This window comes from Megalops cyprinoides, chromosome 5 (genome assembly GCF_013368585.1).
Source record: "Megalops cyprinoides isolate fMegCyp1 chromosome 5, fMegCyp1.pri, whole genome shotgun sequence".
NCBI lineage: Eukaryota > Metazoa > Chordata > Actinopteri > Elopiformes > Megalopidae > Megalops > Megalops cyprinoides.
This window is the reverse complement of record NC_050587.1, coordinates 14719708-14736830: the sequence shown is the minus strand read 5'-3', so window position 1 is coordinate 14736830 and position 17123 is coordinate 14719708. Positions and strand designations below refer to the sequence as shown.

The 17123-nt window shown below is 43.0% G+C and overlaps 1 protein-coding gene across 2 annotated transcripts in view; it reads left to right on the top strand.

The window, feature by feature from the left end:
• pde8b (phosphodiesterase 8B) overlaps positions 1-17123 on the top strand; it is a 52219-nt gene that overhangs the window by 22483 nt on the left and 12613 nt on the right. For both annotated transcript variants that reach the window (XM_036529195.1, XM_036529194.1), the window contains exons 3-10: positions 7835-8025; positions 8914-8973; positions 9603-9660; positions 11342-11430; positions 11839-11917; positions 12514-12654; positions 13306-13394; positions 13581-13635. In XM_036529195.1, the coding sequence (XP_036385088.1) occupies positions 7835-8025; positions 8914-8973; positions 9603-9660; positions 11342-11430; positions 11839-11917; positions 12514-12654; positions 13306-13394; positions 13581-13635 (762 nt within the window). The remainder of the gene's footprint in view (positions 1-7834; positions 8026-8913; positions 8974-9602; positions 9661-11341; positions 11431-11838; positions 11918-12513; positions 12655-13305; positions 13395-13580; positions 13636-17123) is intronic.

Here is a 17123-nt window from a genome sequence, read left to right as displayed (position 1 = left end):
CTTCCTCAGTGGATGTACAACTACAGCGTGGGATTTGAAACCCACGCTGTAGTTGTACATCCACTGTATGTATCACTGTATGTATCACTTATTCATAATAATGACTAGAACTATGAATGAAACTCATATTTCCCATGTCCACCTTCATTTGTTGGAGGGTGTTTTCAGGTTGAGTCTTCCGGTGTTGTCATATCAAATAAAATCATGAGGGGAAAGCCCTCATTATGTTGTTTGATACTTGCTCCTTGTGGGAGGCGGAAACGACCATGTAGTACCGCTACTTGATTAATTAGGAAAATTATTGAGGCGCCAGCGGTTCTCTGTGTTAATCCTGTGACTTCAGTTTCTCTCAAACTTTCAAAGATTTGTCTCACAGAGATCATGGAGTACTGTATGTACGAGGCAAGCAGACACACATCTGTTTGACCACTCTGCAAAAACTTAATCTTCTGTCCTCTGTCCACTGTCCATAATACCTGCACAATCACATTGGCAGACTGTGTAATGTTTGGAGTCTGTTAAAGTAAGAGATTAATTGTCCAAATCCTATTTTAGCTTTAACCTTTTGACCAGTTGATGTGACCCAAAGGCATTTTAAGTCGTCACACAAAACAGAAGTGTGTCTTGAAAGCAGTTAAAAAAACAATACAAACCCATTAAAGAGCAATTATTCTGGAGTTTGTCTGTTTCAGTGGTCGTCTCATACGTAAAACCTTTGCTTTTTAGTGAGTTGCTATTTAGTCATATCGCTGTACTTGCAAATTGGTTATCTGCTGCTGACATTTCATTGTTTCAGCCTGTTTCTTGTTTCATTTTTAGCATTTCGGACAGTTCTATTTCTACGTGAAGATTTCAAGGGATTCAGATTTATTCCAAAATAATTACAGGGTTCAGCTTGTTGTACGTACAGCACGCATGAGGTAACCTCACTTCACCCCGCGGTTCGTATTTAAGCATTCTTTAACATCATAAATAAAAACATATGAAAGCTCCTTGGCAAAGGAACGGACAGGTGGAATGAATATCTGCTTTATTAAAGCCCACTGGAGTCATGAACATTCCTCCAATAAACCTGACCAAGTAACTGAACAAGACAGCATTGCCATGACCTAATTCCTCTGCATGTTGTACCCCCCTGCTAAAGAGATGTAATGCACTGTAGGTGAAAAAACCTCATTCCATCCCCTCTACACACCCCAGTTCTCCTGATCTGAGGTATTGCAGTAATCCAGTGGGGTGACTCTTCTCTGTGGGCCCTCATCGCATATTGAAATGCTTTGCTGCATGCAGATGTCCACAGAGAGGTGTTTTGTTGATTCTTGCCTAGTGTTGGTTGTTCTCAGGCATATATTAATTTGATAAATGATGTCATGTGCTGTTTGCAGGCTGGCCACGGATGATAATGGCGATGATTGTATTTGTATGGAGCTGCATCTGATCTCAGATAATGATACACGTGGTTTCCAAATTGGTCTTTGGGCCATAGGCAGTGGTTAGTGGATTGGACGCTGTAATTAGCGGGTTGGGTGTTGATCCCCAGTGGCACATTTTTTACTTGAATGAATGGAATATTAGGTGGTGCAAGTCACCCTGCATGAGGTCATCTGCCGAGTAGGTTCACTATGCAAAGTAATCACTGCATTTTGTTTCTTAAACTGTAAACGTCTGGTCAGCATAGTGTGTTTCTCCACCATCATCTCTATATCTGATGTTTGACAGCCGTGTCAGTAACAGGGTCTACCTGTAATAAATATAATGTAATCCATGGAAGCAACACAGTTACAGCCAAAGGTAAATACGTTAAACACAAATGAGTGAAATGAGATCGTGTTTTTATGCTTTTAACTTGGAGCGCTCATTATTCACACACAACAAGAAAAGGGATGTTATTACTTGTAGTTCTGCTTCTTCAGAGTTATCTCACTTTTCCGTTTTTCCGCATAGAACACTTTCAGTAAGTGTGATCAGAGGCTTTTCTCACACGATTGTGTAGGTGTTGCTTTCTGGCTGTACATTAAATGATCACGTCCCGTTCATCACACAGAGATCAGTTTTGACAATAGCTGATTATATTCCTACCATTCATGACACAAGCCACCACTGCTCCATGGCAGTGCCCATCCGAGGTCAGAACTGAGAAAATCCACTTTAACGTTTTTAAAGACCCTAAGATAATTTAATTTTCCATCTGTCACATTAATTACAGAGCAGGTGCAAAGATAAATGGCACTGTGTGTTTTTGTCCATTCATCATGTACACGCCAGAGGACAGATCCAGCTGGATATTCCTGCACTTATTCTCTCCAGGCTAATATTTAACCAAGAGCTACAACTAGAATTCTGTTGTACATGTGCTTTCTCTGTTGGTAAACGCTGCAATACTTATTTTAATATGACAAAATTTATATCACTGCACAGGAACTCAGGACCCTGTTATGATCTATAAGAAGTCCGGGTGGACCATTTTAAGTATGCTTAAGATGCCTGGTTGCTATCATTGGAGAAGAAAAGTGCCCTCTTTCACCACCAGCTGGAGTGTAAGGTCACCTGACTCAGGTCTGCAGGTGTGTGGACAGAGAGGATCTGGGGGCAGGCTTGCAGACAGGTTGTTCTAACACACACAGCCTGCAATGATCAGCAATCAAACTAGTTTACAGGGTTGCATTATGCATTCATTGCCTTCTCCAGAACAACTTGCATATCTTACATTTGATACTGTTCATTCAGCTGGATCTATTCTGCTGCAAATCTAGTTACGGAACTCACGTAGGGGCAAGGAAACAGCATCCCAGCCAGAATCTGAACCTGCAACCTTCCGGTCACACGCAAAGTTGAGCGCTCCTTTAGACTGGCCGCTATCCTTTATCATAAAACCACCGAAATGGAATATGTTGATGCTTTTGCAGGCTGTTGTCTTTTGCTCATGGAAGAGAAATTACTGCAGGAAAAAGCTTAGGCAATAGATTAGGGTGCGCATTGAAAGAAATTATGGCTCTTTTATGGAGACAGGAAAAGGAGAAATTAGCCCCAACAGCACCAGTAAAGATGTTTATGAAAAGCCAGGCATAATTATCTGGATTCACGGCACTCTCATTGATGGAAGGCCAGAGCTGTTTTTTAGACTTCTTTATTTTCTTTGCACTTCCATACAGTATGAACAAAACAAGACACTCAAAACAAGAATAACACCCAAGCATTTCATCTACATGAGCCTTCATTGGGGGCATAGCTCGGTCACCACTACAGAGTACTGTCCTGTATTCATCAAGAATTATAACAGTAGTTTTTCAGTTTTCAGAAGGTAAAGGTATAAATTCAGGCCTAAGTTTCAGTATAGGGTTTATCTGTTATTGAAATGATGCTTATTTTATGGTGTTCTTGGAAGGATAGTGTGACTGGTGAGATTGAGTGAGGTCCAGTTTGGAGACTCAGAGATGAGGGAGTGGGTCCCATATTTTACTCTGTATGCACATTTTACACTTCAAAAAAGAGCTGAGGTCTGTTTATTTTAAAGGCTGACTTAGTGATTAAAATTTTAGAGCAACTCTGTAGAGCAAAGTAACTCCATGGAGACGTGGTAGCTTGTGTCTGTATGCCATTTTAGTAAATGCTTAAAATTTTAATTTAAATAAAGCATATATATTCTGTGTCTGGGGCATGATATCTTATCCAGGCCTTTGAAATTGCAATACGTTGATTGGTGTGAATATATGGTCACAGTAGCATTTGAATGCTGCCATGAAGTTGTATTCCCATCAATATTATTTGTCCTTTATGTGTGTTTGATGTCCTTGTATCTTGATGTGTATTTAATAGATTACAAAGCAAAGGCTTTATACTCCTTGTCTTTAAACAGAAGTATAGTAATAGGTGTTTGCAGCTTTACTTTGCTCCTGGCTGTGGTGTGGCATGTGCGTAGTAGCACTTGGATGTTTAAATAGGCTTGGCAACATGGTCAGATGCCAATGACAATTCAGCTTTAAACAACACCGCTCTATTTTTGGGTGTCACCCAAACATTGAAATGTCTGGCTGGGGTGTGCGAACTCTGTGGATTAGCCTTTCACCGTCTTGAAATGTCTGATCAGTAGCATCACACAGTCAGGAATCAAGGCTAAACCCAGCATTATGCCATCTCCATTCTTTTCTGTGCATCAGCCATGCTCCAGTGTTATGGCCTTAATTCTATTAATGCATTGAGCTAACAAAATAATATTAGACCTGTCTGCATTCCTTTGAATGGGAAACCATTCATACACTGAGCTGGTAAAATAATGCCACACATTTTCACGGGTAACCAAAAGTTGTTGAAAGCTCTGAAAAGCTCTGAAAAGTACATCGACTCCTTTCTGCTTTGTGAACTTGTGATAGAGTGGGAGTTTTTGTTACTCAAGTCATAGCCACACTGCCTTTAAGGTCCTGTAGTCAAAAAAGATACAGTCAAATCTGTTGCGGAACTCATTTTAGTGTGCAGCATTCCTTTTGATAGACTAAAACGTGTGTAAACACAGATTATATTCCTGGTATTCATTAACCTGAAGCATGATTTTGACACTTCTGTTTTGGTCAAACTCACACTCTTGTATCTTGTGGTCTTACATGTTGTGTTCTTTGCGATCCTGCTCTGAAGCCAATGATTTTCTGGCACAGCAAGCACCTTCCTTTACCATCCTTTCTTCACCTTCCTTCTTTTCCACCTTTCTTCTAATTCTTGTGTCTGTATGATATTGTGTTCTCCTGAGCCTTCTCTCTTCCCCTGTTGTCTCAGTGTCCTTTGCCCCTGTCTGTTTTATCTCTTTTTTGGTGCTTCTGCCCCCCTCGGTCCCCTGGCCTCGGCGCCCCCCTTTGGCACGGTGCTGCCGGGGTTCGGGGGCAGCGGTGAGGTGGCGACCCTGTGCGGCCCTGTCCGTCAGCGCACGGCGGCGCGGGGCGAGGTGGCTTAGATGGCCCGCCCCCACTGCGGCTGTGTAGAATTTCACAGGGGAGCTCCATGGTTGCACAACCGCGAGAGGATGAAAGCATGTTGACCTTTCGCAGGCGTCCACAAATATCGTCTCATTTCTCTCAAGGTTTTTTTTTTTTCTTCTTTTTTTTTTCACACCCTCTCCACCGTGACGGGCCGTCTTGTAAGACCAGCCTGCGGGCTTTTTGTGGAGGGAGCCTTTCTCATGACTCACGGTGAGGCCAGTTGGGCAGCAGAGAGGTTTGGGGGGGGGGGGGGGGGGGGGGGGGAGGGGAAGGGCTTTGCTCATAGAGCGTCCTCCGTATCCTCTCCCTCACGGCCACGCCTGAGGCCGACTGGGGCAAGATCCGGGAGAGCGCAAAGCACTGCATGAATTACCCCACTTAAATGCCGACTAGAAACTTCTCGTCAACCTTGAGTTCTGAGATCAAAAAGAAATTAGGACCCAGGTTCAAAACAACCTCGCTGTGATTGATTCTTAAAGTTCGATAACAAAGTACTTAACTTTTTGTTTAAAGAAAACTAAGAAGTGTTGGTACATATTTTCATTGTTTATATTTTTTTACTGATTTCAGCAACAACTAACTCATGTTGTTATGTTATTCAGAGCTCTTTGTGGTGAGATTAATTTTTGGCCAAAGCCTTTTCTCTGCAAACTGCTCCCATTTGCATGTAGAAGTTTCCATTTTTTAATGAACATTTTAGTCTGAACCTAAGGACATGTGGAGGGCTGCCGCACAGAAATATTGTATTCTTGGCTGGAGCCTCATGAGCCTTTTCTCACGAAACATTCATATTTATGTCATACTCATTTCATAATCGCCAGGCGAGAGTACACACTGTACACAAAATATTGCCAGCTTGTTATGCTCAGTTCCTGCTATTTCTCTCTTCATTTTGGTTTTATTTTGGTTACCCAGTGCCTTTCCTGTATTTACCTTGATTGAAACCTCTCCTTGTCCTCCCAGCTCCCCTGCCTGGAGAGATTCTGATGCTGTGAGACAGTAGTGAACTGGCTTGTTGATACTGGACGTTGGCCAGCTGGCTGTAGACAGTTTTTCTCTGTTTCCTGTCTCCCACTGTTTGAAGGGGAGCTAGTTCCTGGACTGACCTATTAAGAGCAACAGATGCTGCCCAAGCTTAAGTTTAACATCTGGTCACTTGGATTTATCTTTCATTAACATTTTATTACTCTTTACAGCAAGATAAAAGCGGTGGGAGTGTTTCTGGCGTCTTAAATATGTGTGCTTTCTTCAATTGCCTGTATCACACTTCTCACGGTCAGACCTATGTGAGTTTATGTGCCTTCAGTTTCTGTCTGTATGAAGGTGTCCTGTCCCCACATCTACAAAAACATTCCCTTGTGATTCATTAATGATATTGGGGCTGTAGCCAAAACCCTGGATCCACGCTAAATTTTCTTGCCCAGTTTTTGACCAAACTACATATTTTACCCATTAGTCATTACAACAGACTAACCCACTACACCAGAAGACCCGGTCCTCTGAAATCAGCAGATAAATAAACACATAAATGAAATTCAGTTTGAAGTGTTACATGTTTGTGTTGTTACTTGCTCATCTGGCCCTGCTGGTCATAGCTCCATTCAGCTGTATTTTCTACTCATCCTTTGTTTATTATGGATGGGATCATCTGTTATGAAAATGGTGCATTATCAAACTGAGAACAGAACAAAATGAAACACAGGAGCAGCATTACCGAGACTTACGTCCAAATTTGGCTGAACACAGAGGGCCTCACAGAAAATGTTCAAAATGAAAATCTGAGAGTGGTATTTCTCCATGCGTCCACCCTCCCTGTGATTCTGAGGATTATGCGGATGAGAGATTACAGGGGGGGGGCACATGTCCCCGCCTGCAGGAATGCAGCGCTAATGAATTATACAGCGGGATTAACCCAGGTGGAGCCCACCACCGAAAAGCCCAGAACATTCGGTAATGACTGAGGCGTCCGACGCTGCATACCAGAGCCGCCCAAATCCAGCAATAAATAGCCAGACAGACAATAAAAAACATCAGGAGATGAAGGCCTTGGGTTTATGGTAACTGTCAAGTAACAGTTCAGCATCTTCTTGAATTTTAGATGTTGGAAAAATAATTTCGACGGAGCAAAAGACTGAGAAACGGAAGGCCATGTATCAAATACTCGAAAGACCCCCATTTGAAGCAGTGTGTTGCCTTTAAGGCCCTGTCCTGCCAATGGCTGTTCTACTGCACCATAATTAATTGCCATTTTAGATTCCACCTGTGTTTGCGAGAGGTCCCATAATCCTTCATTGTTGTCTCCATATATCACATCACAAACTCTTCTGGAAACTATTCCTAAAAGATTAAAGCGCAGCCTGTATTTATTTTGCCATATGTTTCCCATGGTCATTTGTATTAAGGAATTTTCATAAGCTGTTTTAGCAGGAGGAAAATAAATTCTGCTTTGTTTATCAATCACAAAAAGCAGCTGGTTTTAAGTAAGCATAATTTGAGTCAGAGGTCTGTAATGAGTTATGATTAAGTGAAGATATAGCATCACTCATCGCTCACGGCTATGCAGCCACTTAATGTATGATTCATGTAAAGTGCAGTGTGACCATAATGGAATGCATTTGGCCCAGATCCAATTATGAGTTTGACTTGACATCTTCTTCTTGGTGAGGACCTCAGTCTGGCTTTGAATAAATAGCTGAAACATTGGGGGGGGCTGTTGCCTTTTGAGTTTGACATTTACGAATATGAACGGTTGGGCGTGACGGTGTCTCGATGCAGTTTAAGCAGATGTGGAATGTGGAGCCAGGCTTTTTATAAAGATTTCCCTTTGATGCCCTGGCAACTGAACGATGTTCCTGTGGCCCTCCCAGGTGCTGCTGGTCTTTGCAAAGGAGGACAGCCAGAGCGACGCGTTCTGGTGGGCATGCGACCGCGCCGGGTTCAGGTGCAACATCGCCCGCACGCCCGAGTCAGCCGTCGAGTGCTTCCTGGACAAGAACCACGAGATCATCGTGATCGACGGCAGACACTCCCGATACTTCGAAGCTGAAGCAGTCTGCAGGTGAGCTGAAGCTGGTCGCTCTTCTCGCCCGCTTTGTCCTGTCCTCTGCAGTAACCCTATGGCTGGCTGACAGTTCAGAGTTATGGTTGAATAAGTACAGAACCAGATGCATGCAGTCTGCGTACGTAGTTAATGTTAACCTATTGCCTCGTTGCCGCTGTGCCAGACAGTGGCACAGTAGCAGCAAGGCAGGTTTGACTTTGCTCAGAAGGAGCATGTTTAGCGTTAACGAAAGCCGTATGGAGCACTTCCCACTGATACACTTATCGCACACCTGTTGGGTAATTTATGCTAAAACTATAAATATTACACTGCGATCTGTTGTTTGTTCAACATTGACAGAATTATACTGGTTCCTGCGTAGGGTCGTTTGTCAGAGATCTAGCGTGGCTGATTATGTCTCAGGCATATGCAATACTAAAGGTCTCAACTCTGAACGTGCCTCATTAGAATGATATTAGCTGTGCGGACTACGCTTACCTCATGAGTTTGGCCAAAGCATTTATTTGGTACAATGTTAAGAGCTATTCAGAATATCAAGATTACAATGTTATGAGAACAGTTTTTAGTGCAGTAATACAGCTCTGTTTGGCAGCGCTCAGAGGTTGCATGCACACTAGCACAGGTCTGGGGAATGTGGAGGCATCATCTGTAGCTGCTTATTGCACATCAAATGACCCTTACACATTTTCTGGCACTCTTTTGGCATATTTTGCATCTGGCTTTAAAGAGTACAGTAATAGTTTTGAAAATTGCTTGAGAGCAGACAGAGCATGGTTTGGTGCGGTATCAAAATCCAATGTCAGTGTCTCTTGAAATTTTATAAACGGCAACAGTAGCACTTGAAATCACAGTCTCTGACACTAACACTTTTTTTTAATTTTCCAGGTCAATCCGTGCCACCAAGCCCTCTGAACACGCTGTGATTTTAGCAGTGGTGCCACAAATGTGAGTATTCCCAATCTAGTGGGCACGATGAGTGTTCTCCCTATTACAAGTGGTCAGAGATCATTTAAACCTTTGGCCACCATATGACCCCATCAACACAGATGTGCAGCTTTTGGTAGCAGTCAAGGCTGTTGGACGTGTTGATTTAAGGGGGTATTTTTTGAATAAATGTAAGATAGATTTTGAATTCATGGTGCAGAAATGTTTGTAGTTGAAAGAAGCAGGGCTAACTCAAAGGTGGCTGGTTCAGATTCCAGGAGAAGCGCTGCTGTTGTACCCTCAAGCAAGGTACTTAACCCAAATTGCCTCAGGAAACATCCAGCTGTATAAATAGACAACATGTAAAAATTGGATGTTATGTGGGTCACTCTGGGTAAGACCATCTGCTAAGGAAATATAACGCAATGAACTTGAGTGCATTTGTCTCTGTTCTTGGAATAATGCATTGCTGCAGCCCTCTTCTTGTATCGCATGACTATTTGTTACTGACTGCTGTGGCCTTAATTAACCCTCAATTATTTACCCAATTATTTAACAAACAACAACCCAAAGAACCTGCTGCCCTCCAGATCTAGGCATTAGATATGTTAATCTGTGCTGTTTTTTTCTTTCATATTTCTGTCATTCAGACCCCAGGATCAGGAGGAGCCCTCAGCCCTGCCCCTTCTGAATGCAGGATTCAGCAGAGTATGTATCCACTGCTTCAACCAGTGAAGTCTTGAACCACAGTGTCTCAGCCTGTTGATACCAACTTGTGGAGTGCCCCTAATGTTTGAACTTATCATCTTTATACCACCAGTGTGATTGCGGCTACAAGATGGATCTAATCCATTTGACTTAGAATGTCCACAATGACCTCGTTAAAGCAGCGCCATGTAATATCAAGACGGCAGGCGTAGCTAGTGCAGGCTTTGAGGGAGATGCATACCAGCTCCATCCAACAGCGCACAAGCGTGATCTCAGTGATGTTGGAGGCTCTCCTAAGCCCCCGGACAGGAAAGCCCTGGAGACCAAACGCAATCCATGTGCACAAGCAAAGTAACGTAACATGAGCCCTGAGGACAATGAGGTAGATTAGCCTAAATTACGCACAGCTCACGGTTTTAATCAGAAAAACATATTTGCCTCTTTAATTAATCATAGATGAGCTGGTTATCGTTTGCCAAAACAGAGCCTCAGAGTAGAACTGGCAAGAGTTCCACACGGATTACGCTGGGCAGGCACCATCAACAGCAAATATCTGGACTGGGCTGGACTGTTTACCATTTATATCCCGTCAATAAATCCTGCATTCTGGGAATTGGATCTGTTTGATTTTGGCTCTGCCTAAACCCAGTGCCAGGTTTAACCAAAGGCAGCATATGCTCAGCATATGACCCCAGCCTGTTTACCAATGCAATTAGTGTCAAAAAGCCAGCTGAAGAGAGCACGCCAAGGATATAAAATTCCACAAAGGGGACGCCACGCTTTGTGTTCGTTTGCTTTGCACGAGGGCTGACAAGCGCCTTTATTGATATCCTTATCACCTTTCCGTGCTGTGGTTGACCGGCCTTGTGTAGTACTTGGTGATGTCAGCGATGGTCCCTTTTCATATGCTGACACATTAATAATTCATTTGTTTACGCATGCAGCATTTTTCTTTCCCTGCGTTGTGTAAGTGGAGTACTGTATTGGTGGACGCCTGAACTGATTGTAATGCAACTCTCATTCAGGTTCCATGTTCATGGCTACATCGATTTTAGCCATGAAATGGAATCCAATTTGTAATTTATGATGTAATGGATAGGATTTGTGTGTTATCTTGCTTCTATCTGCTTTCACTCTGCTTTAACTACTTTTCAAATCTGAACAGGAGAAGCTTTGTGTGTAATTACAGGGTGCCTGTTTTTTCTTTTTTTTATTGTATTTATGAAAGACTGTTTGCATAGTGGAAGTGCTATCATTGGGAAAGGTGTGTAAATTGAAGTGTTGGGTAAGTTGTAGTGAGGCTCCATTATTAATACAGTGTCTTCAAATTTATATAGATGAACATTTTAAGATTTTATCAAATATTAAAAATTATCTACATAACCAATGATATATACAACCATTTTATGAAATATAAGAATGTATGTAACCAAAACATCAACACCTTTATACTTTGTTTTGTCCTTAGATTGAGCGAATCTCTGCTACTTAATCTTCGTCAATATTTTTATTGCGCTAGCACAGTACAATTGCCACAAGACATAATCCCTTTACAATCATAGCATAACTCCCAGTATATGATCTACAGACAGGGTTATATTTTCTCCTGGCCAGCGTATTTTAAGCAGGATATCTGACACCATTGTCACCCATGTCCTTGGCGTGTTGTCTTTTCTTCCAGAGGTTTGTGGAGAACAGCAGTGTGTCTGCCTGCTACAATGAGCTCATCCAGATAGAGCATGGAGAAGTGCGCTCACAGTTTAAACTGAGGTATGCCCAGTGGAATCACATCAGCCACCACTACAGGCAAACCCAATGGAGGCCTTGACCATTTCAGCACAGAGCTTACTGTTAGTCTTAGGGTCATGCTGTTATATCCAGCTGATCTCCTGAGGCAGTGGGACGCTACTTTTACCCCACCTCAGGAAGACCACAAAAAATGTTTGTTTCAACCTGTAGATGATTTGGATTGAAAATGTGTTGCACTTACAAAAAGCACTTGCATTTGTTTGTTTGTTCTATCGTCTTGTTAAAATGATTCAGTATAGTAACTTATTCCAAAGACCCCTCATAACATTTTTTCCTGTTGAGAAGTTTCAATATGATGAAGGTGAAACCCTTGATTGTCCTAGAAAAGTCTGTTGAAAGTGGGGTGTGTAATGGTGACTGCTGTTCCAGGGCCTGTAATTCTGTGTTCACCGCACTGGAGCACTGTCAGGAGGCGGTGGAGATCACCAGCGAGGACCACGTCATTCAGGTATTGTGTATACCTGTGACAGCCACCATGGTGCTGTAGCAGCAAGACCAATGCCCTCTCACCAACAAGTTTTGTCTGTATTTCCAATGATGAATTAAAGGCATTGCTACTCTGTTGTATAGGCACTAACTAATCTAACTTTATAGTGTCTATGAAAAAACCCTAAAACAATTAGGATTGATCCAGTTACACTGACTATAATGTATGTATCTATAAAGCGTAAAGCCATGCATCAATCAACATATAAAAAGATAAAAAGTTTTTTATAGGTTATACCTATGCACATAATTTGATCAAGCATCATATCTACATGGACAAGCACAATGTACAATCAGCCAGCTGGACAGAAAACACATCACTAAAATGAACTGATATGTTCATCTTAGTACATTCAACATGTGGTTTAAGGACCTAAAATGATATTGTATCAACAACACATCATGTGTTAAGCTTTTACATTTTTTCAGATTTATTTAACTAGCAGACTAAAACTGAATTTATGTCAAACAGCATATTGCAATTTTGTATTGTGGCTGTTGTTTTGTGAGGTAATGGAGTACATGTAGTATCTTGACAACCTTTTCCTCCTGTGGCAGTATGTAAACCCTGCCTTCGAGAGGATGATGGGGTATCACAAAGGAGAGCTCATCGGCAAAGAGCTGACGGAATTACCCAAAAGCGACAAGAACAGGGCTGACCTGCTGGACACGATCAACACCTGCATAAAGAAAGGCAAGGTCAGTGTGTGTCAACAGCAGGGCCAGTCAGGAGGATGCAGCTATGGAGAGATGCCTGAACACATTAAAATATGCGCCATTGCTGCTCCTGAAAAGAGATTACTCTCTAAGCTGTGAATATGTCTGTGTACTGAGTCTAGAAGTTAATTGAACACAAATTGCCAGTTGTAGTGAAACGCACAGTGTATCTGTGGTTGGCTGTTGGAAGCAGGGGCTTTGTAATAAGCAGCCTTCTGTGGTGCCTGACTGCTGTGGCTCAACACTGGACTGAGGCTGTATTTCTCTGTGTGGATGTGTCATTGCAGTGATCTCAAATGAGCTGAATGTAAATGCGCAAAGATCACTGTGAGGAAGTGTTTGTGTGTATGTGTGTATGCGTGCCCAAGTGTGTGTTTATGCATGTTCTTGTGCATGCGCGTGCGTGTGCATGTGTGTGTGTGTGTGTGTTTGTACATGTGCAAGTGTGTATGTGTGTGTGTGTGTGTGTTTGTGCATGTGCAAGCGTCTGTGTATGTGTGCTTGTGTGTGTGTTTGTGTGTGTGTGTGTGTGTGTGTGTGTTTGTTTGTGTGTGTGTGTGTGTGTGTGTGTGTGTGTGTGTGTGTGTGTGTGTGTGTGTGGCAGTTTGTTTAAAAGTGTTGTGTCCTGTGTAGGAGTGGCAGGGTATCTACTATGCCAGGAGGAAGTGCGGGGACAGCATACAGCAGCATGTGAAAATCACCCCTGTCATTGGTCAAGGAGGGTAGGCCTTTGCATCTGTCACTTTGCAGCGTGCACATTGTGGTCCATATTGTGTGTCTGTGAGCTTATGACATTACATTCACATCATGTCTTATAAATGTGTAACTCCTTCAGATGATCAAAGCTGTGACACTGGAGTTTTGGAGTGGCAGTCATCATTTACTTATTGCCGTGCAACTCTTTTCAGGAAAATCCGCCATTTTGTGTCAATCAAGAGACCTCACAGTGACAACAATAAACAGGTGAGGCAATGTACAACTCCGGCTTTTATCAGACTCTTCCAGGTGATTCTTTCAGAATGCAGAGTGCTTGCAGGTGCCAAAGAGTGATCATGTGATTCAGAATTTCATTTTAAGAATATTTCAAGAGTTGTCAGAGTTATAACCTCCAATGCAAGTACTATGTACTATGTAAGGTAATTTTTATGGAAAATGTAAGCAGATATGACGTTCATAAATTGGCTCCCACGTTGGCACAGCCAGCTTTGACATCTTGTAGCACCCACGGAATTACCTTCAGGGGTAGCTTTACACAGATGGCTCCCTCAGAAGCCAAAGTGCCTGCAAGGTTGGAGGAACACAGCCCTGGTACATTGAATTTTCAGCAGGAAGCTGTGAATGTCGCCATAAATTAGAGGAGTCCATGTCCCTGTGCGTGTCAGCTTGATAAATGCAGGAATGTTTTTTTGTTAATGCCAAGTCTACATCAAGTAACCTTGCGTTTCATTCTCATCTCCCTGCTTGGAAAGCTTCTTAGAACTGAGAGGTGTCTCCATGAGCCTGCTTCAGTGTTATGAATGTTGCCACCAACTTGCTCAAAACCACGCCTACATGTACTAGTGGACAAATCAATATATTGTATGTCTTCACATATTACATCCTGAAATTAGTAAATTAAACTATGAACCAGCAAAATATCAGGCTGTATCAAAATAATTTCAGAATATAGGGATATGTATGCCTTTAAGTTAATAACTGATTGATGTAAATGTTGGAGATCATTTTTTGCAGATCACACTGCAGTATTAAGTAAAATTACAGGGACTTTAAAATTGCTTACCAGTGCAGCATTGACAGTCACATAACCATTTTTTTGAGAGAAAGTCTTCCATATGGAGTTTTCCTCACACCTATTCCTTTTTTTAAGTTGAAAAACCAGCTGCTCCGCTTGCTGTTACGGTGATGTCCAAGCCCATTATGAAGCAGGATGCGTGGATTTCTGTGGGGTTCAAAGCTATCGTGCCATTAAAGAAGTAGGATCCCAGTTAAGGCTGGGTAAGGCTGGCTGCCAGGGACCAAGGCTATTTTTACAAGTGTAAAGCTGTGTTCTTGCCAATAATAGCTTTTTGATGCTTTCATCTAGTATGATGAAGGTGAGTTGAATTAGTCCTGTTCACTGTATGCTGCTCGACGTACACTATTCACTTCATTGATTCCCCACATTTTGTCCCTCTGCCTCTTTAAAGGAGGCTATATGCCTTCCTGGAGTAGTGACAGGGATTTTGATGCATGATATTGTGTGTTAGTGTGATTCAGAATGATGTTCTGCACTATGTGTTCCATTCTCTCTCAGTGAGAAAAAGAAAGAAGCTGGTGAAAATACTACACTATGGTCAAATGGCTGTGCAGGACAGTAAGGGGAGATTAATCGGTTTGGATTTCACTCAAGCAGTCTAGCCTTTATCGTGGCTAACAGTGAACATTGCTTGCTTGGCATTGATCTGGTAAAGTGTGATGGAGGTGTAGATTTGCACTGGAGTGGAGATAGAGTGTTGATGCTTTTTTCTACTAGATGAGTGAAGTTGACAGTTGAACATACCTACATGTGTTCTGTATTTGTGAAACTATCTTACTCATTAAAATGTCAGTAAGATTCAGGAAGCATTAGCTAGTCTTTTTTGTAAAGGGGGTGGGGTTAACTTTAAAATTCAATACAAGGGTAAGTATGAAATGCAGCTTTTATGTTATCCATTTATGCAGCTGGATGTTTTTTGAAACACTGCAGGCTAAGCACCTTGCCAAAGGGTACGCGAAAGTCAACCTTCGGCCCTTTCTTTGATTCTTCAAAGTGAGATGCCGTCAGACAGAGTCTACGTGCCAGGAGAGGGTGGGTTTACTGCTTGTGCTTCTGATGGCGCACAGTAAAGCTGTGTGCCAGGAGAGAGCCTCTCATTGGTGCAGCGCCCATCTGGTGGGGAGGGGCCACTGGCAAAGGGGCATGGCAGCGCAGACGAGTGTGCGGACATCAGATAATCCCACAGCGCTGTGAGGCTCCAGTAATGGGATTAGTGGGTTATATCCACACAATCTTCCCTGTAGATCAGATATCTCCCTTCCTCCCCGCAAACTTCGAGCCGCTCTGGTAACATGAGCTGTGGGGGTATTACATTCCCAAGAGGCTTTGCTGTGAGGTAATGAGCAACGTGGCTGGACTCGGCCGAAACTGAGTCACATCTTGACAGGGAAGGGCAGGGAGATTAGCGTTCCTGCACGTTCCTGTCGCATCTCCCGTTTGTTTAGTAAATGCGTGTCGGGAAAAGGCTGCTGGACGCTACGAGTGGCGTCAACAAATGTGCAAGCGTTTGGACAGATTTCTGTTTGAAATGATGAGATAAGGAACCGATTAGTTGACCGGTTATTAATCTCAGATTACACAATGTTCATTTTTCATGATCTTGTTCTGGGCCAGGATGAAGGCAAATCTGTGAGCCCCCCCCCCCCACACACACACACACACACACACACACACACACACACACACACACACACACACACACACACAGCACCACAGCTAGTGATGCTGAAAGCTTGAAGTATCAGCCGTCTAACAGCTGGCACGGAGCTTGACAAACACGCTCCCCGTCCAGCCAGCGCTCAGTGCTGATTAATGAAAGGCCCGTAACCGCCACCCTCTATAACGTGTGAATCCCCCCCCCCCCAGCTTTCGTCACCTCTGCACTAGGGGGGGCGAGAGGCTCCCCCACCAGCGCCATGCGCTGCTATTTTTGCACCGGCGTGACGGGGAGGGCATCACTGAGAGAGGAGCCGCCCCGCCGTCTTTTCCCAGGCACAAATAGCTGGCGTGTCACCGCCGGGCACCTCGGCCCGGGCCTGCGCAGCGGGTGACGGTCTCTCTCAGAGCCGCGGCTGTGCGTGATGGAGCCATTAGCGCATGTGCCCAGCAGTCAGCAGGCGTTTCTGGTCACTGCTCCCTCTCTCCTGGTGCATCATGGCATTTTGCAAGCAGAGTGAGGAGAGGCAGAACATTACAGGTTTACTGGGGTCATCAATATCACCCATTAGGAAGCATATGTGCTGTATGTGTGGAATCCTACCACCTGCAATGTAAACTGGGAAAATAAGAGTACTATCTTATAAGAGTACTATAGCAATACTAGATCTTACACTGTTGTGTTCTCTTACACTGTCTGTCTTCTAAGAAAAACATGTTTATGGGGAAAAACACATTTTGTGCTATTTGGATCATTTAACATTTACTCTATCTCTGTTCACATGTGGATGGATGGATTACTTAACATAATCCATCTCTGTTATATTCTGTGTGAGGATTGTAATTTGTACATGCAAAACCTGGAATTTGGCAAAAAACTTGTGTGATAGCATTCAGGTGCATTGTTATGTCACATGCGTTAAATCAAGTAAAACTGATTTTACAGACAGCATCAACATATAACATAATGACAGATCAAGGTTTTCCAGTACTGTTTACT